This window comes from Carassius auratus, unplaced genomic scaffold (genome assembly GCF_003368295.1).
Source record: "Carassius auratus strain Wakin unplaced genomic scaffold, ASM336829v1 scaf_tig00216059, whole genome shotgun sequence".
NCBI lineage: Eukaryota > Metazoa > Chordata > Actinopteri > Cypriniformes > Cyprinidae > Carassius > Carassius auratus.
The window spans coordinates 13489-41136 of NW_020528387.1; the positions used below are offsets into that span (position 1 = coordinate 13489).

Sequence of the window (27648 nt, forward strand, 5' to 3'; positions counted from 1 at the left end):
GCGCTGTAGCTTAAGAGTGAGCTTTGTATGCAGAGAAGAGGTTAATTTCCGCAGAAGAAGCGATCTCTCGAGAGAAAGAAAGATGTATGACTAAAGTGTGGTCACTAAGCTAAGTTTAAGAGAGATAAGATAAACAGAAAGAAGAAGAAAAAGACTGAAACTAATTCCTCTCTCGGTACCAAGCCAACGAGGTATGTTTTGTATGTTGTATTCGTCAAAATAGTTTTATCTGTCAGATTTCTTTCTTTAAGCTAATTATTGTTTGTTCTGTGCTTTTAGAGAAAATCTTACTGTGATTAATTGTTAATGTGAAATAAAGCTAATAGTTTCAGATGGTACATAAATTATTAATTCATCGACGGTTTTAGAGGACAGTATAAATACCGGAGAGGCGAGCAGTTCACAGTATTTCACACATTTACACAAACATCAAACACTTTACAGCTTGTTTAAGCGACGTTTTACAGACTCGTTTCTGTTTTGTTTTCATCGGGATCATTTAACGTTACTGCTGTAGCAGCATGTGAGGAAAAAAAATAATTAATTCAGAGCTGAGCGATTTCGACTGCTTGTGTGCTTTGTTTTGATGTTTGTAGTTGAACTGTTAGTGAATGCCCCAGTCATAATACTAAAAATAAATAAATAAATAATAATCTGTGAAGGGTACTGGTGGGAATCGATCTCAAGTAGCATATTGCTGATACCATTTTCATTTTTACCTTTTTTTTCTCCGCTGACATTTAGATTTTTTTTACTTGTCAAAATTGAAATAGGTCTGCATTGCAACTGTATTTCCAAACACATTTTGTTCCTGTAATGAGTAATGAACGTTTTTCACATTTTGAAGATTTGAAATTTCAAATCTATTCATAAATGGGAATATATGAAGTTTGACACTGGAAGCATTAAATATTGCTTTGAAAAATGTTATGATCATTGTCAGTTTATGTACAGAAAAATCAAGTTTAGGATTACTATGGTCATGTTAGGCTATGGTGTTGTAAGATAGTTTTTAGTGTCATTAGTGTTTGGTTATTATTGTCAGTAATTTATCAATAATTTATTTATTTTGTCAATGTCATATTTTGATAAATAACAGTACTTCAGTAAAGCAGTTTTATATTCTTTTATATCCTCAAATCTGGTCCCAACAGCAAACACTGAGAATAAAGAGAGATGATCTGAATGTCTTGTTGAATGGGTGTTGATAGAGGCTCATCAATATTAACAGAGCTGCTGAAAATACTCTTTATTTCATGTAAATAGTTCTGGTTTTCAGCTCATTTATTATGCTGATGCCTCAGATCTCCTGTAAATTGCCACTTTAAGCTAATTTGTAAGGTGTTTTTTTTTCATCTTCTCTCATGCTGCAATTCACCTTCAGTGAAGCTCCTCCCACAGGAATCACATCATCAGTGAAGCTCCTCCCACATGAATCACATCATCATTGAAGCTCCTCCCACAGTAGTTCACCAATAAATGCTGGAACATCTCATCAGTTCAGAAGAGAAGACGAGCATCAAATCACCAGAAGAGCTGAAATCTGTAAAGTCTGAGTTTATTAAAGAGGACAGCGAGAAGATGAGAGATCAAGAAGCCTCAACCCTCAGAATCAAACACACTGAAGATACTGAACAAACAGGTTGGTGTTTATTATTGATTTCTCATTCATCCATGATTCTGAAAAACTTGATTAAATCAGATTTAGTTAAATGGTTGATTCACAGTTTTATTTTGCAGCCATTTTAAACACATTTTTATTTCTATACAGTTTGCTTTTTATACATCAAAAGTAAACACAATTGATCTAGTAAGTAATGACTTAAGCAAAATCTGATTAGCTAGTTACTAATTTATTTCCCATAAATTATAGCAGTTATTCATAGTGATAGAGATTATTTTTCTTACAGTAACTTTGGTAACAGGGTTGATGTAAAGTTCCTGAAAACTAACCATTTTTGCTTTTATTTAAGAGCTGATTGAAGAGAACCAGGAGAGTGAAGAATTGAGTGAAGTTGAGGAGAAAAATCATGTCAAAACCAGAGAAAAACTTCTGAGTTGCTCTCAAACCAAACAGAAAGATTTAAAGAAAAGAAGAGCCAAGAAATCTTTCACCTGCACTCAGTGTCCAAAGAGTTTCACAAGCAAATCTAATCTTGATATTCACATGAGAGTTCACACTAGAGAGAGACCATACACATGTGATCAGTGCGGCAAGAGTTTCACACAATCAGCAACACTTAAGGGTCACATGAACATCCACACTGGAGAGAAACCGTACACGTGTGATCAATGTGGGAAGTGTTTCACACAATCAGCAACACTTAAGAGTCACATGAACAGCCACACAAGAGAGAAACTGTACTCATGTGATCAGTGTGGGAAGTGTTTCACACAATCATCAAACCTTAAGAAACACATGAACATCCACACTGGAGAGAAACCGTACACTTGTGATCAGTGTGGGAAGTGTTTCACACAATCAGCACACCTTAAGAAACACATGAACATCCATACTGGAGAGAAACTGTACACGTGTGATCAGTGTGGGAAGAGTTTCACACAATCAGCACACCTTAAGGGTCACATGAACATCCACACTGGAGAGAAACCGTACACTTGTGATCAGTGCGGGAAGAGTTTCACACAATCAGCACACCTTAATGGTCACATGAACATCCACACTGGAGAGAAACCGTACACGTGTGATCAATGTGGGAAGTGTTTCACACAATCAGCAACACTTAAGAGTCACATGAACAGCCACACAAGAGAGAAACTGTACTCATGTGATCAGTGCGGGCAAACATTTTTGAGGGCTTCAGTCCTAAAGCAGCACCTGAGAGTTCATACACAGGAGAAGCCATATTCGTGTGATTTGTGTGGAAAGAGTTTTACATTGCTACAAAGTTTGAAACAACATCAGAAACTTCATACTGGTGTGAGAGAGTACATGTGCTTTGAGTGTGAAAAGACTTTTATTACAGCGACCAGTTTAAAACAGCATGAGATTACTCACACTGGAGAAAAACCTTACAAGTGTTCACACTGTGACAAGAGATTCAGTCGGTCAGGAAACCTGAAAACACATGAGAGGATCCACACTGGAGAAAAACCTTACAAGTGTTCACACTGTGACAAGAGATTCACTCATGCAGTAAGTCTGAAAATACACGAGAGGATCCACACTGGAGAGAAACCGTATCACTGCACTGCATGTGGGAAGTGTTTCAGTCGTTTATTTTCTCTACACAGTCATACAAAAACCATTCACAGTAAGTAGATCATCTTCAGATCCAGCACTTTCAGATCTGATGCTGCAATAATGCTGCACGCAATAAAATATCACCTGGATAAATCATTTTGCTTCATGATATAAATGTTATACTTGTAATTTTATATGAGTTTCATGTTATCGTAATTCCTCAAATAAAAACCGGTAGTCAAATAAACGGCGGGCCTCTTATAGTGGCCGGGGGCGTGGTCAACACGGACAAATTAAGGCCGGGGGGAAATTTGTGCAGCAGAGCCAGATAACGAACGTACACGCCCACTGCCGGAGCGTTTCTCGTTCTCGAGTCAAGAACCGGTTGCATCGGTTTTCGGATCACCAGTACACTGAACCGAGAAGCATTTCTGTTGGATGCGTCCGATTCGAGAACCGAGGAGCTGATGATACTGCGCATGCGTGATTCAGCGTGAAGCAGACCGACACACAGAGCGTCTCTGAACCGAACTGATTCTTTTGGTGATTGATTCTCAACTGATTCTGTGCTAATGTTATGCCTTTCCACTGGAACGCTATCGCTTTTAATTTAAAACCGGTTATTTAAAACAATTACTTATCAAACAGATGGAATTAGAAAAAAAGGTCTGCCTCTAATAAAAGCCTGCTTCAAATAAAATCCTGTTACCTTCTGCAGTTCAGGTAAATAAAGGCCCCAGCTTATTTGAGGAATTACGGTATATTCTATTGTCGAATGCATGTGTGTCACTTGTAGTTGCTTACTCTTGAAGGAAAGTAGAAGCTTTCTACAAACCGTTATGTATTGTTACGAAGGAGGCTGATGTAGTTGCTGTAACACTTTTAAGTGAGGTTTAGATACATTTTTTTTGTTTGTTCTTTGTTAAAACAAACAGTTATTGTTCTACTTATGATGTATTTTAGAATCACGGATACAATATATACTTTCATGTAGCTTTGCAACGGATCCTTCTTTGCTTCTCTTAAGTCGGGATGGGTAACTTAACCCTCATTTCTATATGGTTCAAGTGATCTGAAACATGTTTTTTCATACATTTCTCAATAATTATGAAGTAGATATCACATTCAGAAGTATCAAGGGCAGTATGGCAGTGTTTGATTTCATTTCAACCTCAAAAACACACGTAAAAGACATGCAACGAGAACCTTAGACCTACGTTACAGTTCACGCTTCATCAAAAATGGAGATTCTATTGTTTTTTTCTTAATATTCAAACCCCTTTCATACTTTTCTTTTTCTCCAAAAATAGAATCAACGTTATCTTTTTAACCCTCGACATGAAAATCAATGGAGGTTTTTACTGTTTTTTTTTTTCTTTCTTTTTTTTTCATGATTTCATATGTGCATCACTATTTCAAAGTTAAATAGTCTAGATGGAAATAAGGGTCCACGCGCACCCCCCGGCTTTTTTATGCCACCTGATTTTTTAAAATCCTTAAAGTGTCTATTTTCATAATCTGCCAGGTGCCAAGCTGAAATAATGTCCCAAAGGGTTCTTTTTTAACCCTTTGCTGCACCCGACCGGAATCTGAAAAATCAAAAAGTGATGTAGAAAGTGGCATAACATTAGAAGTAAACAACATACAGAGACAAATTAACACATTTTCCCATACAATTCTGACCCCAGGAATTTAACGGAATGGTTATTTTTGACATTTGACAACATATTGACCTTATTTCTGGACAAAATAGCAAAAAATGGCCAAAGATGTGTAGAGGATCAACTATTTTTTTGTTTTCTCAAGCGCATAGGGTGATTTCTTTTTTTCACAACATAATATTTCTTTATCATTCAAATGTCTATTTTAAGATTAAATTGGGTACCAAGCTGAAATAATGTCCAAAATGCTTAATTTTTAACCCTTTGCACCAACCCGAAAAATCTAAATATGATATAAAGTGGTATTGTGATGGCTACGGCCACACAGGGTAACATCACCTCAATTCAAAACATTTGATTATGGGTTTAGTTCACCTCCTTAGTTTGTTGCACTTATTATTTACAGGCATCTAAACTATGTTATTTAAATAAGGAACACAATACAGTTTTGATTTGGTTTATGTTGCTTTACCTTGATCTTTATTTACAGGGAGTGCACTAATTCCATATTTCTTTGTGTTGAGTGACCTGGACCAGTTGGGGGCGGTCCCTTCCTGGTTGGGTAAAAGGAGTGGCTAAGGGCTGAGGAGACCTATATCTGGGAGCCAGCTCATTAGGCCATACCATGTCTCACCATGTGCCAGGGGGATTTTGTCCTTCGTTAGCTCTCAAGTGCCCAAGTGTTAGTGTTGTTTACCCCTTCAATGTTATTTGGTTTTGTCAACCTGTTATAAAAGCTTTCTTCTGTGTCTTTTGGGGCAGGTCAGTGTTTTGTTTAGTTAACCTTGTGTTATGAGTTGATGTATTTGAGTTTATATTCAGTTATTTTTGTGGACCTCTTTTTAGGCCTAGTTATTAATTTTGGTCTTTATGTAATTTTTCAATACTTTGGGTAATAAAAACCCACGTTTTTTGAAAAACCTCCTGTGTCCTCTTGCCTCACTGTCTTGGTCCCTGACAATTGGTGGCAGCGGTGGGATCATGCTGTGACGGACACAGGATTTTTTTTTTTTTTTTTTTTTTTTTTTTGAGTTATTGCCCAACAAGAAGAAATGAATCGTGGTGGAAGAGGTGGCAAAGGCAGACAGCAAGGGGGAGCTGAAAGCCAAACTGTATCCGACAAGCAACCTGTTAGTGAAGAAGGAGAAAATGGAGTGGAAAACACTGAAGATGAAGGAAAGGAGCCAACCCTGTCTGACCTGGCAGCCATTCTTCGTGCACACATGGGACAGCAGGAGGCCCGGGATGAGAAGCAGAAGGAAGCAACTACAAGACAAGAACAGCGGTTTAAAACACTTCAACATCAATTTCAGATGCTGCAGTTGGAAGTACAAGCCAGAACATCTCCACTGTCAGAGCCTCCACCAACAGATTCTGATCAAGATCTGGAGACCTTTCCACCCAATAGAACTTGTTCTCAAACCCAAATGGATCCTACTGTTGGGATTGATACAACTACAACAGCTACAGGTCAAGTCCATCCACACCATGTGCCCAGACTAGAGAAATTTACTGATGAAGATGATATTGAACACTTTCTTGTTGCATTTGAGCGTATTGCCTTAGCCTGCAGATGGCAGAAGCCAGACTGGGTTTTTCATTTAATGCCATTGCTAACTGGTAAAGCTAGAAGTGCGTATGTGCATATGGACATTGATGACTCCATTGATTATGATAAGGTTAAAGGTGCCATTCTTTCCAAGTATGACATTAACCCTGAGACCTACAGGCAAAGATTCCGTTCCCTAGAGGTGAGCCCTGATGAGAGCCCAAAGGAATTGTATGCAAGAATCAAGGAGCTGTATGGAAAGTGGATCCAGCCAAAAGGTAAAACAACACAAGAAATTGGGGAAATTATCATGCTAGAGCAATATTTGAGAATGGTGTCCCCTGAGCTGCAGATTTGGATCAGAGAGCACGACCCAGGTTCTGCCATGGAGGCTGCTAAACTAGCGGATGTGTTTGTGGCAGCACGGAGGAAAGGACAGCCATGGAGCTATAACTCATGGGAGACCCCAAGAGACGGCCGTAAAACCCTGCAGCAGTATCAACCCATCCAGCAGTACCAACCAAGACCAGAGGCTAGCAGGGGTAAGGTTCCTACAGGGGAGAACCAGTTGTTTAGCAGACCATCGCAACCCTCAGGTAGAAAACCAATCTGCTATCTCTGTGGAATAGAAGGCCATACAAAGCCCATGTGCCCTAAAAATACAGCAAAGTTGACTCAGATGTGTGTTGTACCGCGCCCTCATGGGGATGCTGTTTTCAAGAATGACCAGGCTGTAAAGATGGCTGATGTTGAAGTTAACGGAACTGCTCTCAAAGCTTTAATTGATACCGGGAGTGATCAGACACTTGTGCACAGGAAGTTCGTACCAACCAATATTATCAACCCCAGAGACACCATCCCTATATGTTGTGTACATGGTGATGAGAAGAGTTATTCAACTGCTGACATGTATATCAAAGTTGACAGTCAATCATATCTTTTGAACATTGTGGTAGCTGATAAATTGCCTTATCCTGTTGTTCTAGGACGAGACCTCCCAGTACTTTTTGATTTGTTTGAATCAGACAAAATCAGAAAATGCTATGCTGCTGTCACTAGGGGGCAGGCTAGGAAGTCTAACGAGCACCTGGAGATCCTCAGTACCTTGCCATTCTACAGCGACGAGGCAACACCCAGGAAGTTGCGTAAAACTCGAAGGCAGAAAAGACAGGATAAATTCCTTCACACAGTTGTGAAGTCACAAACTAACATCCAGCCAGAGTTGCCTTTAGGATTTCAAATGCCAGCCAGTATCATAAACATGCAGAAATCTGATCCATCTTTAGTATCTCTTTTTCAGAAGATCAAGGAGATCGGAGATGAGCTGGACGTGAGCAAAGAGGAGTACATCTTGCAAAATGGCATTCTCTACCGTCAACAGGAATCCGTATTGCAGCTAGTGGTCCCCAAAGCAGTTAGAGAGGCTATACTAGTGTTGGGGCATTCCGTTCCCTGGGCTGGCCACCTAGGTAAGCACAAAACCACAGCCCGCATTAAACACCATTTTTACTGGCCTGGACTGCGTAGAGATGTTGCTGAATTCTGCAAAAGTTGTCCTCAGTGTCAAATGACATCTGCTAGCCTTCCCTCCAGAGCTCCACTCCTACCACTCCCCATCATTGCCACTCCATTTGAACGCCTTGGGATGGACATTGTTGGTCCTGTTGAGAAGAGTAAAGCTGGGAACCGTTACATGCTGGTTATAACAGACTATGCAACCAAGTACCCCGAGGTGTTCCCATTGAAGTCCATAAAAGCTAAATCTGTTGCTTTTTGTTTAGTTCAGTTTTTTTCAAGAGTGGGTTTCCCTCGTGAAATACTGACTGATCAAGGAACTAACTTCATGTCAACTTTGTTGAAGCAGGTCTATCAATTACTTGGCATCAGGAGCCTGAGAACCACCCCTTACCATCCCCAAACGGATGGGCTGACAGAACGTTTCAACAAGACGCTAAAGCAGATGCTGCGCAAGTTTGTGAACAGCAGTGGTACAGACTGGGATCTCTGGCTGCCATACCTTTTATTTGCATACAGGGAAGTACCCCAAGCCTCCACTGGTTTTTCTCCCTTTGAACTTCTTTATGGACATGACGTCAGAGGCCCTCTTTCTCTGCTGAGAGAAAGTTGGGAGGGAGACCAGGGGAGAGGGGATTCTGTTAATGTGGTATCCTATGTTGTGCAGATGAGAGACCGATTGGAGAAAATGAGTGAGCTTGCACAGTCACACATGGCAGAGGCCCAGAAACAGCAGAAGTCCTGGTATGATCGCTCAGCCCGCCATAGATCCATAGGGAAGTCGTAACCTAATGGTTAGAGAGCCGGACTCCCAATCTAAGGGTTGTGAGTTCTAGTCTCGGGCCGGACGGAATTGTGGGTGGGGGTAGCGCATGAACAGCACTCTCTCCACCTTCAATACCATGACTTAGGTGCCCTTGAGCAAGGCATCGAACCCCCAACTGCTCCCCGGGCGCCGCAGCATAAATGGCTGCCCACTGCTCCGGGTGTGTGCTCACAGTGTGTGTGTGTGTGTTCACTGCTCTGTGTGTGTGCATTTCGGATGGGTTAAATGCAGAGCACAAATTCTGAGTATGGGTCACCATACTTGGCTGAATGTCACTTCACATTTTTTTTATTTTCATTTTTATTATTTTTTTTTATTATTTTTTTTTTCAGCCCTGGACAGAAGGTTCTAGTGCTTCTTCCTAGCGATGACAACAAGCTTTTGGCAAAGTGGCAAGGACCATTTGAGATCCAGAAGAAACTTGGGCCTACCACCTATCAGATATCGACCACAGGTCAGTCACGTTCAAATAAAGTACTGCATGTGAACCTTCTGAAGGAATGGGTGCAACGAACTGAAAAGAAAACTGAGGTGATGCTCGTCAGAAGCATTCTGGAAGAGGAGGAAGTGGATGAGCAATACTTTCCTTCAGAAGGTCTTCCAGTGAACTTTGATCTCAGTCATCTCTCTGAAGACCGACAGCAGCAGGTGAGAGCTATCTGTAATCTTGAAGTGTTCCAGGAGAACCCTGGGAGGACTGACCTTGTTGAACATGATATTGTCCTTAAAGAAGGTGCGGCTGTGAGACGACTCAGTTACAGGATCCCTGAGCGCCTGTTGACTGCACTGAAGGAGGAAGTAGATCTAATGCTGTCCCAGGGTATCATAGAGGCTTCAAAGAGTGAATGGTGCAACCCGGTAGTCCTTGTACCGAAAAAGAATGGTAGCATAAGATTCTGTATTGATTTCAGGTATTTGAACTCAGTTTCTCAGTTTGACTCCTATCCAACACCAAGGATTGATGATCTGCTTGAACGGCTGGGGAAAGCAAAATTCCTGACCACATTAGATCTTAGCAAAGGGTACTGGCAAGTACCCCTGACTGAGCGATCCAGAGAGCTGACCGCTTTCCGGACTCCATGGGGCCTATTCCACTTTACGGTGCTTCCATTTGGCCTTCATGGAGCGCCAGCAAATTTCCAGAGGCTTATGGATCAGGTACTTTGTGATTGCTCTCCATTTGCGGCAGCCTATCTTGATGACATAGTTCTGTATAGTGACAGCTGGGAGCAACATCTGGAACATCTGTGCACAGTCTTGGGCTGTCTTCACGCTGCTGGGCTGACTGTAAATCCTGCAAAGTGTGCCTTTGCTGCATCTGAGACGGAGTACCTGGGCCATATCATTGGGAATGGGATGATACGGCCACAGGTTAGCAAAATCCAAGCCATTGAGTCATGTCCTTTACCCCAAACAAGGAAGCAACTCCGATCCTTTTTGGGCATGGCAGGTTTTTATCGTCGCTTTATTCCGCAGTTTTCAACCAGGGCAGCTCTGCTCTCAGACTTGACTGGGTCCAGAAGTCCCAATCAGATCCAGTGGACCGAGGAGGGAGTGGCAGCTTTCCATGATATCCGGCAATCAATGAGTAAGCAACCAGTGTTGTATGGTCCAAACTTTAATGACCACTTCTTTGTGCAGACTGATGCTTCCGACAGGGGTCTGGGTGCTGTACTTCTTCAGGGGCCCCCTGAGAACCGCCACCCTGTGGCTTACATTAGCAGAAAGTTGTTCCCCAGAGAGGTCCGTTATTCGACCGTGGAAAAAGAGGGACTGGCTATCAAGTGGGCCCTGGATTCCTTCCGCTACTACCTCCTGGGTAGAGAATTCACACTGGAGACCGACCATAAAGCGCTACAGTGGATGGAAAGGATGAAGGACACCAATGGAAGAATCACCCGGTGGTACTTGGCCCTGCAACCATTCCGCTTCAGCATCCAACATATCCCAGGCAAAGAGAACCAGACAGCTGACTACCTGTCTCGCTGTACCAGCGAGAGTCCAGAAGGGGGGGGGTGTGTGATGGCTACGGCCACACAGGGTAACATCACCTCAATTCAAAACATTTGATTATGGGTTTAGTTCACCTCCTTAGTTTGTTGCACTTATTATTTACAGGCATCTAAACTATGTTATTTAAATAAGGAACACAATACAGTTTTGATTTGGTTTATGTTGCTTTACCTTGATCTTTATTTACAGGGAGTGCACTTATTCCATATTTCTTTGTGTTGAGTGACCTGGACCAGTTGGGGGCGGTCCCTTCCTGGTTGGGTAAAAGGAGTGGCTAAGGGCTGAGGAGACCTATATCTGGGAGCCAGCTCATTAGGCCATACCATGTCTCACCATGTGCCAGGGGGATTTAGTCCTTCGTTAGCTCTCAAGTGCCCAAGTGTTAGTGTTGTTTACCCCTTCAATGTTATTTGGTTTTGTCAACCTGTTATAAAAGCTTTCTTCTGTGTCTTTTGGGGCAGGTCAGTGTTTTGTTTAGTTAACCTTGTGTTATGAGTTGATGTATTTGAGTTTATATTCAGTTATTTTTGTGGACCTCTTTTTAGGCCTAGTTATTAATTTTGGTCTTTATGTAATTTTTCAATACTTTGGGTAATAAAAACCCACGTTTTTTGAAAAACCTCCTGTGTCCTCTTGCCTCACTGTCTTGGTCCCTGACAGGTATAACTTTTTATGTAAACAACTTACAGAGACAAATGAACACATTTTTCAATACAATTCTGACCCCCAAAATTTTTATTTGTCATGTTTTATAACATCTTGACCATCTGTTGTCAAAAAGAGAGCATTTTTATTATGTTTAGCTGCCTGAAATGGGGTTTATTTTTACCTTTTACTTCACCTATCCTGAACCTGAACATATTTAAAATAGTTTTGCTTTTGAAGTAAACAAACTAACAAATTAACAGCCAATTAACTTAAATTTTTAATAATTAAATAACTACAGAAAAAAAATCCAAAAAAGTTGACTGAGCATAAACTGCAAGTTTTTTTTTAATTTTGGGGCTTTGCAGTTGGCAGTTGGCAGTCGTCGGTTCGTACCCGCAGTTCGCCATCTCCCACTGCTCTCTCTTTTGGAAAAATTTCAGTAAGTATTTGAAACTATAATTAAGATATACCTTTTGTAGTCATAACTTAAAGTGATTTTTCAACAGTTTTTACTATAATCACAGGCTTTCGGAAATCAAATCTGTATTCTTGACTAGCAGTGTTGGTAGCTTAGTTGGTAGCTACTAGCTAAAGTTTTTTTTTCTTCTTTTTTTCAGGCTCAATCAGGGGCGTCACACCCGTGGGGGATGTGGGTGTTTTAACACCCACACTTTTCCCGGTGAGAGGGTTCAACACCCACACGTTTTCTGCAATTTTTCCGCAATTTTGCACAAACTACTACAGTCGCTAGAGGTGGGCAGATCGATACTAATATCGATAATATCGATACCAACGTTGGTATCGGTATTGATCGATACCAACGGGAAAATATCGATACTTAAGTTTCAGTTTCTCTCGTTTTGCGACCTGGCCGTGTTTGTCAATATGCTGCTGCTGTCACAGAGCAGAGCAAGCTCTCAAGAGTGCTGCTCGTGATCGACACTGTTCTCCGCCCCCTCTCCTGTGTTGTACCGTCACGTGACTCACCACTAGCGCTACCACCAGCAGTCAGGCGCGCGCACCGCTCAGCCGCGCATTTCTAACAGCAGTCAGTCAGAGGCGGAGAGAAAGAGGAGCATTGTATGGCTGTATTTTCAGGCCGATCTACCCTTTTTGTGTTAGCTGTGAAAGGGATACTAGTTTCTATATTTAAACTTCACCTAGATGTGCACCAGACTTAATTATTTGTATTATTTTATCAATAGCTGATTCTCCAAAAGCAGTGGATATTACATGGCGCAATCAGAAATGATTGTGAAGGACCTGCAACCTCTTTCCATAGTGGAAGATGTCGGCTTCAGGAATTTTGTATAAGGAGAATTTGTTTTACATTTTGAAGTAAAACTTTGTGACTTTAAGAAAAAAATCCTGAAAAGAAGTGCACTAAAGAGGAGAAACATTTTTTTATTAACATGCTACTTGAAAAGAGAATTTGTTTTTACATTTTTTATATTTGTGACATAATCATTTTGTAACTTTGTTTATTTAAATAAATCAGAAGTAACCAAAAGTTGTTTCTGAACAAAAGCTTTTGTAGTACTGATTAATAACCCAAAATGCAAATCACTAAAACAAATTAAAAGTCATGAAAATTCATTTAGATTTAGGTTGAAGACGCATCCACCTTAATTATTAAAAAGTATCGGTATTGGTATCGGTATCGGCGATACTGGCCCTGTATTTACTTGGTATCGGATCGATACCAAATCTAGCGGTATCGCACACCTCTTACAGTCGCTCCTCCGTTTCTCTGGCCGCTCTGTGTCTGCGCTCGCTGCGGCTGCCTCCTCTCCCCCTCCCCCTCAAATGACAGCGGCTTTGAGTGTGACCGGTTGATGATTGGCTGTTCTGCCCTAAGTCCCTCTCTAAGGAACTCTCTTGGGGTGTTATCGGTCAGCTCGTGCTGAGGAGGCGGGAACTTATGGTTATGGTTATTTACATCTCCTTTTTCCAGGTACTTTGAGTGTTTATGCTTTCAAGGTTTTTAAATAAGCTTGATATGTGTTTGGGAAGATGTTCTGTTATCGTTTTGTTGACATGTCGAGTGTTTTCGGTATTATATTTCGTTTTTTAGACTAATGCTAATTGCTATTATTGGGATATTGTTCAGCTAGCTAAATTCGTTTGTAAATGTAACGTTATGTGGCATGCAATGTATAACATAACTGTGATGAAGCAGGGAACAGACGAGGAGGGGGGACAAACTGCCATTGTTAAGCAGTGTATTTATGGGTTCATTGATTATGATATTTTGAGCATTGTTTGTTGATTAGCTGAATACTTTTGTGGATACTTACCTGTTGTGTTTGATTGTAACGTTACCTGTTGTGTTGAGGAGAAAAAAGTGAGAAATCATGACATTGTTTACATACCTGTTGAAGAACTATGAAAGAAAAGTGTATATTATTTTAATGTTTAAAAACAGTAAATTGTTACATTATTTATAACACCAGAGAAAAAAGCTTTGTGTGGGCGTTTTGTTTTTCTCCCATTTTCTGATTTTTTTATTTATTTATTTTTTTAATGTAGGATTATTTTTTCCCAGCCAAACGCTGCAAGCCAGAGAACTTTAAGCCCTGCATTTTGTCCCCCTCTGTCACTGTATTCATCATTTTTATTGTTTATAAACAAACCACATCCATCCCCCACACTTTTGAAAGGCTTGCTACGCCCCTGGGATCAATACATACATACTTACCAAGGGGAAAATTAAACATTGTAACACAGCTCAAGTGCTTCCAAAGAGGATTCGTTCCCTAACACATATTTTACATGTCTCAACTCTTTCTGAGTATGGTAATTTTACAACACTCAACACATTCAGGTGGGGAGGGCAAGCAAGAAGCTATCATATCTACACACTATATGAGATATGAGACTCTGTAAAGACGTCAGTTCACCATACCACATGAGGGATATTTATGAACAGGTTCCGTTGAAATTAGAGGACTTGTCTTTGGATACAATTGGCTATCACCAATACTGCTATAAAAGCTTTACAGGAAAAATCCCGACGAAGCGCTCAGGAGTGACAGCTATATTTTATGACATTGGGCGGAACAATTTATACCCATACCCACGCTCAATTCAGTTAATTATTTCCAACTACGCCACAAGAATTTAATATAACCCCTAAGCTAAGGCACACACAGATCCTAATCACAGTTGGAGTCAGATACATAGGTGATTGAAAACATATACAATTTATTAATTGTTAAAAAGACAGTCCTTTCGTGTAAAAGGTGTTGACCAGCAATCACTCTTCAATTTATTAAGCTCTAATGTTGGCTGCAGAGGATCCTGTGCATACCCAAGGGCAGTCTCAAGATAACACCTCTATGAAGAGCACCCCATTCAGTGCACACACTCCACGACTCATGTCAGAGAAGACCACGACTACAGTGAAGACCCTACCACCTAATTGGTCACGCATCTGCCCCCGGGTGCCCAGGCCCTGCCAACAAACAAAGAAAACAACATTAAAGAGCAGTGTTATGCAAAGCAAAATAAAAACAAAATAATGAAAATTGTCATGAATGCAGCAGTATAATTCAAATGAAAAATGAAAAATGAAATGAAAAATGTAAATTTGCTAATACAACAATTGAATTAAAAAAAACAGATGCAAAAGTACTCTTCTTTGAAAATACTAAACTAAAGAAAGTAAAGAAATAAACTAGAAAAAGGAACAACAAAAACTCAAACAAATCACGGAAACAGAGTCATCGTTCACTGGACAGTTCACTTGAAATGATTCACTCGAACAGCTCACTTAGAACGGTTTACCCAAGACGATTCAATCAGCTGTTCACTCGAGACGACTCGCTCGTGACAGAACAGCACACCAAAAACTAAACAAAACAAACACAAAACAGAACAGCAGCTGATGAGGCCCAGCACGAATAAAGCCTTATGATGAAGCTCAGAGCAGATAATGCTCATTCAGAAAGTCGGTACGGACCTTAGCGCATGCCTAAAAACAAGAGTTCTTCTCAGTTGGCTTAAGCTCAAACAGTATACTTACAAAGCATGCTGTCTCAGAATCACTATCCCCAAACTATGCGGTAGATGGAGCCGAAAGTCTCCGATAAACTCGTTGGCATGAAGCACAGATAGATCGTACACTACGCATACAGATTACTCGCCTAATCAGAGCGAACCATAAACATAAACTACAAACCACCGTCGCACACAAATGTTTCTCTTACCCGTCTCAAGTGTCCATATTCAACTCCCCCAACAAGCACATAGACCCGCCAGCGGCTAAAACAGCTTCGGCAAGTTTTACAAGCAGCACATTTTACGCTAACTCCAACAGAAAGTAACAGGGCGCATGGATGACGTCACAGCCCAGGATAACGACGCATGCCAAGGAACTGGTAGCTCATGCTCTTATACACCCTGGACGCCTAGCCATTGGCTAAACACTAAACGATGATGTAGGAGGGGTAATAACCCTTCCTGCTACAATCTTCCCCTCCTTTTTTTCGGGTTCCCCCACCACTGGTCCCCTGACCTGGTCACCTGACTCTCCTCTAACTGCACCCATCAAGGGGAGATCCAATGGCAACCCGTTCGTACCAGAATTGGCATGTGCCAGATGACCCGTCACTCGAGCAACACCAGGGGTCTCTGGCACAAGCACAACCAAGTCAACTTCATCTACCTCATCTACCTCATCTACCTGCGGTTCTTCCTGATCTTCTACTCCAACTCCAGGTTGACCGTCCGGCCGGACCTCTTTCCGGCCACAAGCCTTCAATAACGAGCGGTGGACACGTCGGACCTTACTCAGATCCTCCACGGGTGCACACCTCCCACCTCAGGGGGACGAACTACTTGGAACAACACCGGGCTCCACAAGTCTGCAATCTTATGCCGTCCTTTAAACGAATGATCTCGTAAATAAACAAGCTGGCCCTCTGACAAAGATAAGTCACGAACAAGTGAGTCATGTCGTTCCTTTCTTCGACCCGCAGCCGCAGGCGTTCCGTTGCCCCCTAAAAGGCAACTCTTAACCGCTTTTGGTGTTCTACGACCCAACTCTGTACACTACCTGCCATTGGCTCTAACACATTACCCAGCAGAAAGTCCAAGGGCAACCTAGGTTCTTGACCGAACATCAAGTAATAAGGAGACTCTCCTGTCCCCTGGTGAGGGGTGGTGTTATAACAGAAGATTACTTGCGATAAACACGAGGCCCAGTCTCTCTTCCTAGGGCCGGGCAGGGTTCGCAACAGTGTATACAGAGTGCGATTGAAACGCTCACATTGGCCATTTCCGGCCGGATGGTACGGCGTCGTACGTGACTTCTTAATGTGATAAAGCTCACAGAGCTGACGAATCAGGGCCGATTCAAAATTACGACCTTGGTCGGAATGAATGCGGCCCGGGACCCCAAACTTAAAAAACCACTCCTCGACCAAAACCTGCGCCACCGTCTCGGCTCGCTGGTCACGGGTAGGTATCGCCATGGAGAACTTACTGAATCGTCGGTCATGACCAAAATATTCTCATGGCCTGACTGAGAAGGTTCAAGTACCGTGAAATCAATGGCCAGAACCTCGTTAGGTCTGGAAGCCAACAAATGGCCCATGTAGCCTCATGCCACTGGTTGACTCTCTTTAGCAAGCTGGCACCGTTCACACTCCTTACACCAGTGAGCAATATCCGCGGACATACCCGGCCAGTAACACCGACGTCTAATCTACTAACTAGTCCTTTTGACTCCCTGATGACCATGCTGTTGATGCAGCTGCTCTAAAACTTCCTGCCTCAGAACCTCGGGCAATACTAACTGATAACACTCTTCTCCACCATCAGGACAGAAAATTTGTCGGTACAATACACCCTCCTTCTCCAGCAATCGGTCCCACTGCTGGAGCAGGGTGAGGACGGGCTTAGCCAGCAGGCGCCGTTCTTCGGGCATGGGACGCTTACCCCGTCTCCAAAACTGCAACAGTGGTCCAATGATGGAGTCATCCTCCTGCATAACACACAGGTCAGAAACAGAATAGCTAGGCAAGACAGTCATCTCATTTGCTACAGCATGCACAATGCCACGTGGTCTTACGGCCTGCTGCAGTAACTCCGGCACCGAAATACCGGCCGCCAAGCCCTCAACATCGTCCAGATTGACAGGGTTCTGGCAGGACAGAGCGTCCGCATTACCATTACTCCTCCCGGACCTATACCTCACCTCGAAATCGAAGGCAGCCAGCTCAGCAGCCCAGCGCTGCTCGGTGGCCCCAAGCTTTGCCGTGGTCAAATGACTCAGGGGGTTATTGTCGGTAAACACAAGACACTTATGTCCCAACAAATACTCCCTGAATTTCTCCACCATGGCCCACTTGAGTGCCAGAAACTCCAATTTCATGGAACTGTAATTACTCATGTTACGCTCAGTGGGCCTCAAACTTGTACTGGCATAAGCTATGGGGCACACTTTCCCGTCATGTTCTTGAGAAAGTACAGCGCCTAAGCCGCCATGGCTAGCGTCTACCTCCAAGATGAAGGTTCGGGAGAAATCTGCATAAGCTAGTACCGGTGCAGAGATAAACTTACTCTTCAATGCCTCAAATGACTCCTGACACTGTTGCGTCCACACCTGAACTAAACTCTGCCCCTTCCTTTTCCCTAACTTACCTCCAACAACTTCGGCTACCAGTCTATGTAAGGGAGCCGCCAGCTTGGCGAAACCCTCAATGAAGCGCCTATAGTAGCTTGCGAGCCCCAAGAAGGTCCTCAATTCTGAGACGACCGTAGGGCAACGCCACTGCGCCACGGCCTCAATCTTGCCCAGGTCAGTCGCCACTCCCTGAGCCAATATAACATGCCCCAAGTATCTTACCTCCTGTTTGAAAAAAAAACGCATTTCCGCAAGTTTGCCTTCAACCCTTCTCTCTTCAACCGGTCCAAGACCATTTCCAGCCTCTGTAAATCCTGAGCTACTGAAGTAGAAAACACAACGATGTCGTCAAGATATAACAAAAGCGACTGACATTGCTGGTCACCGAACAAACGCTCCATCAACCTCTGAAACGTACTTGGCGCGTTGCAGAGGCCGAACGGCATACGATTGAATTCGAATAGCCCAAAGGGTGTACAGAATGCGGTCTTCGGTCTATCATGTTCCGACACCGGGACCTGCAGGTACCCGCTGGCTAAATCCAGTGTGAAAAACCAGCGGGCCCTGGACAATGAATCTAACGATTCCTCGATACGAGGAAGGGGAAAGACATCCTTTCTAGTTTTGGCGTTCAAATGACGGTAGTCCATGCACATGCGCAGGCTACTGTCTTTTTTCTTTACCAATACGATAGGCGATGCGTATGGACTACTGCTCTCACGTACTATACCAGCTTCCAACAGATGATTAATATGAGTTTTGACTACCTCATATTCTGAAGGGGGAATGCGGCTATACCGCTGGCGCACGGGGACGTCATCCAAGACCGGTATATCATGGGAGGTTAGACGGGTGCAACCTAAATCTCCCTCATGGCAGGAGAACACTGCTTGATACTTGCGTAGGAAGTCCCTAACTTGATCCTGCTCTGCAGCAGGCAGAACGGATAAGTCGAGAGACTCAATCTGGTTAAGCAAAGGAGACTCCCCCCCTGCACTATGGGACTGAACTGTGGCGACTGTGGCCTTAACTTCAACGACCCCCTGTGGCAGGTTAACCAATTAGACCTCCTTCAGACTCCCCACCACGGTGGTAGGGCGGAGCACCACATCAGCTGCCCCAACATTTACCACGGGCCCATATGCAGTACCTCGGCTTACCGGTACCAAGGCCGGCGAGGCCAAAAGCCCATCAGGAAGGCCAGACACGGGGGCTTTGTTGACAATGCTGAAAGGCCCTCAAAACACCTGGAAATTTCATAACCACAGGGAGATCAAAAAGTGCCGTGCCGTGTTGGCCAGAGAGCTCCTGGTAGCACCGGCTAAGTATATTCATCCCCAACACTCCGGGGATGCCTGCACTCAGCCCACCAGGAGGATCCCTAACCACCTGGACACCACACCCTGTAACCAACCTGCCACACATTTCTACATCCAGCTCCAAATAACCGATGTACGGAATCTCCAGCCCATTAGCCGCTCTTAGCTGCAACCACTGACAGCCCTGCAACCGGTCCTGCCCCCAAGGCTCGAAATGTTGACGAAAACAACTTTCTACAATAGTCGACACCATTGCCCCAGTGTCGACTTAACAAGGTACTAACACTCCTCCTATAGAGACGGTCAAATGAGGACACGAGGAGATCAAGCGAGAAAATGGATTATGTGTATCTGTGGGATGGGAGTCAGCTACCTCCCCACCAAGATCGTGACTCTGCGACCTGGCGGGAGCTAGATTTCTGCCGGCCGAGGAGAGCGCGGTTGACCGTGTGTAATAGTAGAGGGACCGGCTACCGGCTGGGGAGGACGAGCCCGGCCCCCATCGCACTCGCGAGCATAATGACCCGGGCGCTGACACCGTCTACATATGACTGGACCCGGACGCGATGATCTAGCGTGCACGTACGGGGTTTGGAGACGAGCAACGGTCTGTGTGAGCTGGTTCAATTGTTGCTGTTGCTGTCAGAACATTTCGCGCAGTTTGCATCTCATCTCATCTCAGACTGTTGTGGGGGGTTTTGCCTATCAGCAAAGGTGGCCCCACATACCCCATACTGAAGGCCGTAGGCTACCGGGACGGACTGGCTACGTGCCCTTACACCCCCAGGCATCCCCTCACGTTCCCACCTAATTGCTTCTCTACGAACTTCTAATAACGTAGCAGTAGGCTCACGACGAACTAATTGTTTAAGCTCACGTCGCAGAGTATTATTGGACACGTGCTCCACAAATTGATCCCGCAATACAATCTCAGAATTCGCGACAGCATTAGGTGCTTGGTTCTTAACCCGCTCTAAAAGAGCCATAAGCGCAAGGGAGAATTCTAACAATGTCTCACCTTCCTGTTGCTTCCTTGAAAAGAAAGATTCTTGCAAAGCGACGTACAACTGTGAACACCCATAAAGCTCTTGCAATGCTTTAATAATTTTATCAGGATCTCCGCGCTCTGCCTCAGGACGATACCGAATCTCCTCTCGGGCCTCCCCTTCCAGGTGGTAGAATACAAAAAAAGCTTGTTCAGCGGTCCCCGTATACCGCGCCCTCATGCAAGCCCGTGCCTCTTCGACCCATTCATCGACACTTATACCAGATTTACCGCTAAATTTTGGGCATCGACGCTCTCGCGGCACAAAAACTAATCGTTCTGGTGCACTAGCACCAGAAGATTGGGGCCCTACAGGTGGAGCAGTCGAAGTACCAGCCAAGGCTTCACCATCCCCGGAAACACCAACCACAGGCGCCTGTAGCTGTTCCATCCTGGCATTATCAGCCCTTAACTGGGCTACCAACTCCCGCAACCCCTGTAATTCTTCCTCCATTTCGGATGAAATTTAAAGTAAACTTACCACCCCGGAGAAAGGCCACCTGCCCTTACACCAAGTTGCTGTTCTGTTTAAAAAAAAAAAAAAAAGAATCACAACCATAAAGACAATACAAACAACAAAAACCTATTGTCTCTGACCCAATCTAGTGATAAATCCTGCCGACTACGCCAAAATGTGACGAAGCGCTCGGGAGTGACGGCTCTATTTTATGACATTGGGCGGAACAATTTATACCCACGCTCAATTCAGTTAATTATTTCCGACTACGCCACTTGGGGGATTTCGCCCCAAGAATTTAATATAACCCCTAAGCTAAGGCACACACAGATCCTAATCACAGTTGGAATCAGAGACATAGGTGATTGAAAAACATATACAATTTATTAATTGTTAAAAAGACAGTCCTTTCGTGTAAAAGGTGTTGACCAGCAATCACGCTTCAATTTATTAAGTTCTAATGTTGGCTGCAGAGGATCCTGGGCATGCCCAAGGGCAGTCTCAAGATATCACCTCTATGAAGAGCACCCCATTCAGTGCACACACACCAGCACAGCACACACTCCACGACTCATGTCAGAGAAGACCACGACTACAGTGAAGACCATACCACCTAATTGGTCACGCATCTGCCCCCGGGTGCCCAGGCCCTGCCAACAAACAAAGAACACAACATTAAAGACCAGTGTTATGCAAAGCAAAATAAAAACAAAATAATGAAAATTGTCATGAATGCAGCAGTATAATTCAAATCGCAAATGAAAAATGTAAATTTTGAAAATGTAAAAAATGTAAAACAGTTGGTCAGCTGTTCCAAGTTTGTATGCACATCCAACTGCTTCATCTACAGTAATGCTGAGCTGTATATGAGGTTCGACTTAATACACTCATGTTGTTGCACCTTGGAGAATGTGAGTTCATGAGAGATGTCTTTGTCTCCCTGTAACCGTCTTGCCAATTTCTTACTGCGGTATTCAGGATTAGGAAAACGTTGAATTTCCAATGTCTTCATGTACAAGTTGCACATGGATCTTAGCTGGACAACCTCTTTGCAATCAATCACATTCCTAAGAATGTAATCCTTTACCACACAATATGACTTGTTATGTGCTGCTATCTTCTGGGCCTCAGTGTTGTCTGCTGCCTTTTCTACTCTCTCCCTTGCACGCTCATGGGTTTGGTACTCTGTGTTGAAATTGTTTCTGCATGATGGATGATAATTACTGTAGCTTCCATTGCAAAAAGGTCCTTGCCCTGCACTTTGCGATAAAGAGCCTCTTTCTTTAATTCTTGTGCCCTAGGTTTAATAACTTTCCAGCCTGGTTCCTTGTGTTTCCAACTCTAAAACTTTGTAAGCTCTTCAGTCTTGCCATTGAACTTGGAATTTGCTTTGTCAAAGAAAATGCACTGATTGGGAAACAAGAAGGAACACCTTCTTGGAGCTCCTTCAGATTGAACTGACAGTGATTTGACATGGCGCAGAGAGTCCCTTTTCAATGATAATGATTCACCAGATGAAGAAGCCTTTGACACTTAAATGATTTATTTTCCCTGTAAAGCTTTTATAGCAATATTGGTGATAGCCAATTCTATCCAAAGACAAGTCCTCTAATTTCAATGGAATCTGTTCACAAATATCATGTGGTATGGTGAACTGACGTCTTCACAGAGTCTCATATCTCATATCCTCCACCCAACTAAGCTACCAACACTGCTAGTCAAGAATACAGATTCGATTTCCGAAAGCCTGTGATTATAGTAAAAACTGTCGAAAATCACTTTAAGTTATGACTATAAAGGTATATCTTAATTATAGTTTCAAGTACTTACTGAAATTTTTCCAAAAGAGAGAGCAGTGGGACATGGCGATCTGCGGGTACGAACCGACGACTGCCAACTGCCAACTGCAAAGCCCCAAAATTAAAAAAAACTTGCAGTTTATGCTCAGTCAACTTTTTGGACCTTTTTCTATTTTTTCTGTAGTTTATTTATTTATTTTATTATTATTTTTATTTATTTAAGTTAATTTGCTTTGTTTTGTTAACTTCAAAAGTAAAACTATTTTAAATAACTTCAGTTTCAGGATAGGTGAAGTAAAAGGTTAAAATCAACCCTATTTCAGGCTACTAAGTATAATAAAAACTTTTTTTTTGCTCTTTTTGACCACAGATGGTCAAGATGTTATAAAACATGACAAATAAAAATTTCTGGGGTCAGAATTGTATTGAAAAATGTGTCCAAAATAAAGTATTTTGGACATTATTTCAGCTTGGTACCCAATTTAATCTTAAAATAAACACTTGAGTGATAAAGAATATGTTGTGGAAAAAAAAAACACCCTATGCGCTTGAGAAAGCGAAAAAATAGTTGATCCTCTACACATCTTTGGCCATTTTTTGCTATTTTGTCCAGAAATAAGGTCAATATGTTGTGAAATGTCAAAAATAACCATTCCATTATATTCCTGGGGTCAGAATTGTATGGGAAAATGTGTTCATTTGTCTCTGTATGTTGTTTACTTCTAATGTTATGCCACTTTCTACATCACTTTTTGATTTTTCGGATTCCGGTCGGGTGCAGCAAAGGGTTAAAAAAGAACCCTTTGGGACATTATTTCAGCTTGGCACCTGGCAGATTATGAAAATAGACACTTTAAGGATTTAAAAAATCAGGTGGCATAAAAAAAGCAGGGGGGTTCGCGTGGACCCCTATTTCCATCTAGACTAAAAGGTTAGAACTCGCTCTCTGACTCTGAGTACTCTTCTTACAAATTAATAAATTACAGTTGCTTTCTTTCAGAAATTAGTCACCAAATATGAAAACTAGAGTCTTTAAGCTTTCAGTGAATATATAGTTTGTCAAGATTACGTTAAATTCAGACTAAGATATCACAGTTTAAAATGACAAGTGGGCCCACAGGTTAAGACTAGAAACATCTGAAATAATGATCATTGTTTTTACCAAATTCAACATTGAGAACCGTTTTCTGCAAGCTTTTTTCAAGAAAAATGAAAACATTTTGTTTTTATTTAAATAATAATTTAAAATTAATGTATACAGTTCAACAGCAAAATCTGTGTGATTTTTTTTTTTGTCCAGACAATTTTTTATACATCTATAAATAACTGCAAGGCAAGCTGCAGGAACACACGGAGATGCCAGCAGACCACAATATCAGTCGCCTTAATGCTTTATGTGGAGTGTCTAGTGTCCTCAAAACTGCACTCGAAAGCGTGTGCTCACTTTATAGGGCTTGAGTCTAAAAAATATGTTTTATCAGATTAAATCTTGCATACTGTGTTACACTAAGAAAGATTTTTTTATGTACTTCAGTACCCAGCAAACATTAGACCGATGGCAAGAAAATGCTTCCACACAGCCAATACCAGTCTTCTCACATGTGGACAGTTCAACATGCTCCTCTTTCCTCCAGTTCATGCTCGTTCAGGCTGCAGTGTCATTCTCTCATAAACTTTAGATATGGTGCTGACTCCAGTCATGGAGTATTTCACTGCTCTTACGCAGTCGCTGGTGGCAGACTTTCTGGATGATAATGATGCTGTTGAAGTTGTTGAGGGTCAGTTTGAAGATCTGTGTTTGTCTTTCGTCAGGTGGTAAGGATTGTCGTGCAGATGCAGCTGCGCTGTAGGATGGAGGCAGTGGTGGTGGCTGAATCTGGTGCTGCTGTGGCATTTCTCTAAAGGTGTGAAGCCAGGAGTCCAGATCAAAGTCTAAGGGAATAAAGAGAAGAATTCTGAGTAATATGATCTGTTCTTTTATCTTCACATGCTACAGAACTATAATTTTAGTTCATTCCTAAATGACATTGAAATGTATTTCTCTGCGTTCTGCTGCTTCATGCCTGTTATTTAATACAAATAAAAATTTCTATGTTCTTTTGACTTATCTTTTTGTTTGTTTTTCCACTTTTTATAACCTCTTAATTTGTTTCCACGTTTCCAAACTCTCTTTTACGTTATTCAGGGCTGTTATGCTAAATGTACATTTTATTTTTGGGAACACCATGATTCTAAATCCAGGGTATGACTTCTACAATTATTTTCCCATATTTCTTTTTCATTTCATTGCTAATTGGACTGTCCAACACATCAAGATCGATCTTAGATGCGACAATCCCAGACCCCATTTTTGCCATCCAAGCCTTTACCTGGAACGTGTCCTCTTTCCCTCCAACCCGTTCTCATTAATCTTGTTACTGCTACATTTTCGTTTCTATTCATTCTCTGTATTTTTATTATTATTACCGTTAAGTGCCACTAGGGGCGCTGTAGCTTAAGAGTGAGCTTTGTATGCAGAGAAGAGGTTAATTTCCACAGAAGAAGCGACCTCTCGAGAGAAAGAAAGATGTATGACTAAAGTGTGGTCACTAAGCAAAGTTTAAGAGAGATAAGATAAACAGAAAGAAGAAGAAAAAGACTGAAACTAATTCCTCTCTCGGTACTGAGCCAACGAGGTATGTTTTGTATGTTGTATTTGTCAAAATAGTTTTATCTGTCAGATTTCTTTCTTTAAGCTAATTATTGTTTGTTCTGTGCTTTTAGAGAAAATCTTACTGTGATTAATTGTTGATGTGAAATAAAGCTAATAGTTTCAGATTTTTTTTTTAAGTTGGTACATGAATTATTAATTCATCGACTCATTCAACACAAAACCGAAAAAAGACTAATCACCGGTAATTGTCGACGGTTTTAGAGGACAGTATAAATCCCGGAGAGGCGAGCAGTTCACAGTATTTCACACATTTACACAACCATCAAACACTTTACAGCTTGTTTAAGCGACAGACTCGTTTCTGTTTTGTTTTCATCGGGATCATTTAACGTTACTGCTGTAGCAGCATGTGAGGAAAAAATTAATTCATTCAGAGCTGAGCGATTTCGACTGCTTTTTGTGCTTCGTTTTGATGGTTGTAGTTGATCTGTTAGTGAATACCCAGTCATAATACTAAAACTAAATCAATAATAATCTGTGAAGGGTACTGGTGGGAATCGATCTCAAGTAGCCTATTGCTGCTACCATTTTCATTTTTACCTTTTTTTTTCTCCGCTGACATCTAGATTATTTTTACTTGTCAAAATTGAAATAGGTCTGCATTGCAACTGTATTTCCAAACACATTTTGTTCCTGTAATGAGTAATGAACGTTTTTCACATTTTGAAGATTTGAAATTTCAAATCTATTCATAAATGGGAATATATGAAGTTTGACACAGGAAGCATTAAATATTGCTTTGAAAAATGTTATGATCATTGTCAGTTTATGTACAGAAAAATCAAGTTTAGGATTACCATGGTCATGTTAGGCTATGGTGTTGTAAGATAGTTTTTAGTGTCATAAGTGTTTGTTTGTTATTGTCAGTAATTTATCAATAATTTATTTATTTTGTCAATGTCACATTTTGATAAATAACAGTACTTCAGTAAAGCAGTTTTATATTCTTTTATATCCTCAAATCTGGTCCCAACAGCAAACACTGAGAATAAAGAGAGATGATCTGAATGTCTTGTTGAATGGGTGTTGATAGAGGCTCATCAATATTAACAGAGCTGCTGAAAAGACTCTTTATTTCATGTAAATAGTTATGTTTTTCAGCTCATTTATTATGCTGATGCCTCAGATCTCCTGTAAATTGCCACTTAAAGCTCATTTCCTTGGTGTCAACAATATTTTTTTTTTCTGCGTTTAGTTTTTCCATTATTTTTAACCATTATTTATGTATAAAAATCTATATATTAACATTGTGTTGTAAAACCGATCTTGGTAAGGTGTTTTTTTTCATCTTCTCTCATGCTGCAATTTACCTTCAGTGAAGCTCCTCCCACAGGAATCACATCATCAGTGAAGCTCCTCCCCACAGGAATCACATCATCAGTGAAGCTCCTCCACAGGAATCACATCATCAGTGAAGCTCCTCCCACAGTAGTTCACCAATAAATGCTGGAACATCTCATCAGTTCAGAAGAGAAGAAGAGCTGAAATCTGTCAAGTCTGAGTTTATTAAAGAGGACAGAGAGAAGATGAGAGATCAAGAAGCCTCAACCTCAGAATCAAACACACTGAAGATACTGAACAAACAGGTTGGTGTTTATTATTGATTTCTCATTCATCCGTGGATTCTGAAAAACTCGATTAAATCAGATTTAGTTAAATGGTTGATTCACAGTTTAATTTTGCAGCCATTTTAACCACATTTTTATTTCTATACAGTTTGCTTTTTATACATCAAAAGTAAACACAATTGATCTAGTAAGTAATGACTTAAGCAAAATCTGATTAGCTAGTTACTAATTTATTTCCCATAAATTATAGCAGTTATTCATAGTGATAGAGATTATTTTTCTTACAGTAACTTTGGTAACAGGGTTGATGAAAAGTTCCTGAAAACTAACCATTTTTACTTTTATTTAAGAGCTGATTGAAGAGAACCAGGAGAGTGAAGAATTGAGTGAAGTTGAGGAGAAAAATCATGTCAAAACCAGAGAAAACCTTGAGTTGCTCTCAAACCAAACAGAAAGATTTAAAGAAAAGAAGAGCCAAGAAATCTTTCACCTGCACTCAGTGTCCAAAGAGTTTCACACGCAAATATAATCTTGATATTCACATGAGAGTTCACACTAGAGAGAGACCATACACATGTGATCAGTGCGGGAAGAGTTTCACACATCACAAACTTAAGAACACATAACATCCACACTGGAGTTCACATGAACATCCACACTGAGAGAGAAACCGTACACATGTGATCAGTGCGGGAAGAGTTT

General features: G+C 41.7%; 1 protein-coding gene across 6 annotated transcripts; it reads left to right on the top strand.

Annotated features, from left to right (window-relative positions):
- LOC113096975 (zinc finger protein 501-like) lies at window positions 1-25151 on the top strand. 6 transcript variants are annotated; one of them, XM_026262198.1, is made up of 6 exons: window positions 2-191; window positions 1385-1642; window positions 1974-3275; window positions 11783-11856; window positions 12035-12096; window positions 24478-24612. In XM_026262198.1, the coding sequence occupies exons 2-5, from the start codon at window positions 1480-1482 to the stop codon at window positions 12077-12079; spliced, it is 1584 nt and encodes a 527-aa protein (XP_026117983.1). In that variant the 5' UTR covers window positions 2-191; window positions 1385-1479; the 3' UTR covers window positions 12080-12096; window positions 24478-24612. The 6 variants fall into 6 exon arrangements, with proteins under 6 accessions (XP_026117981.1, XP_026117983.1, XP_026117982.1 ...); XM_026262196.1 differs by lacking the exon at window positions 11783-11856 and having other exon boundaries at window positions 1-191; window positions 24478-25151; XM_026262197.1 differs by lacking the exon at window positions 24478-24612 and having other exon boundaries at window positions 12035-12218.
- The last annotated feature ends 2497 nt before the right edge of the window (window positions 25152-27648 follow it).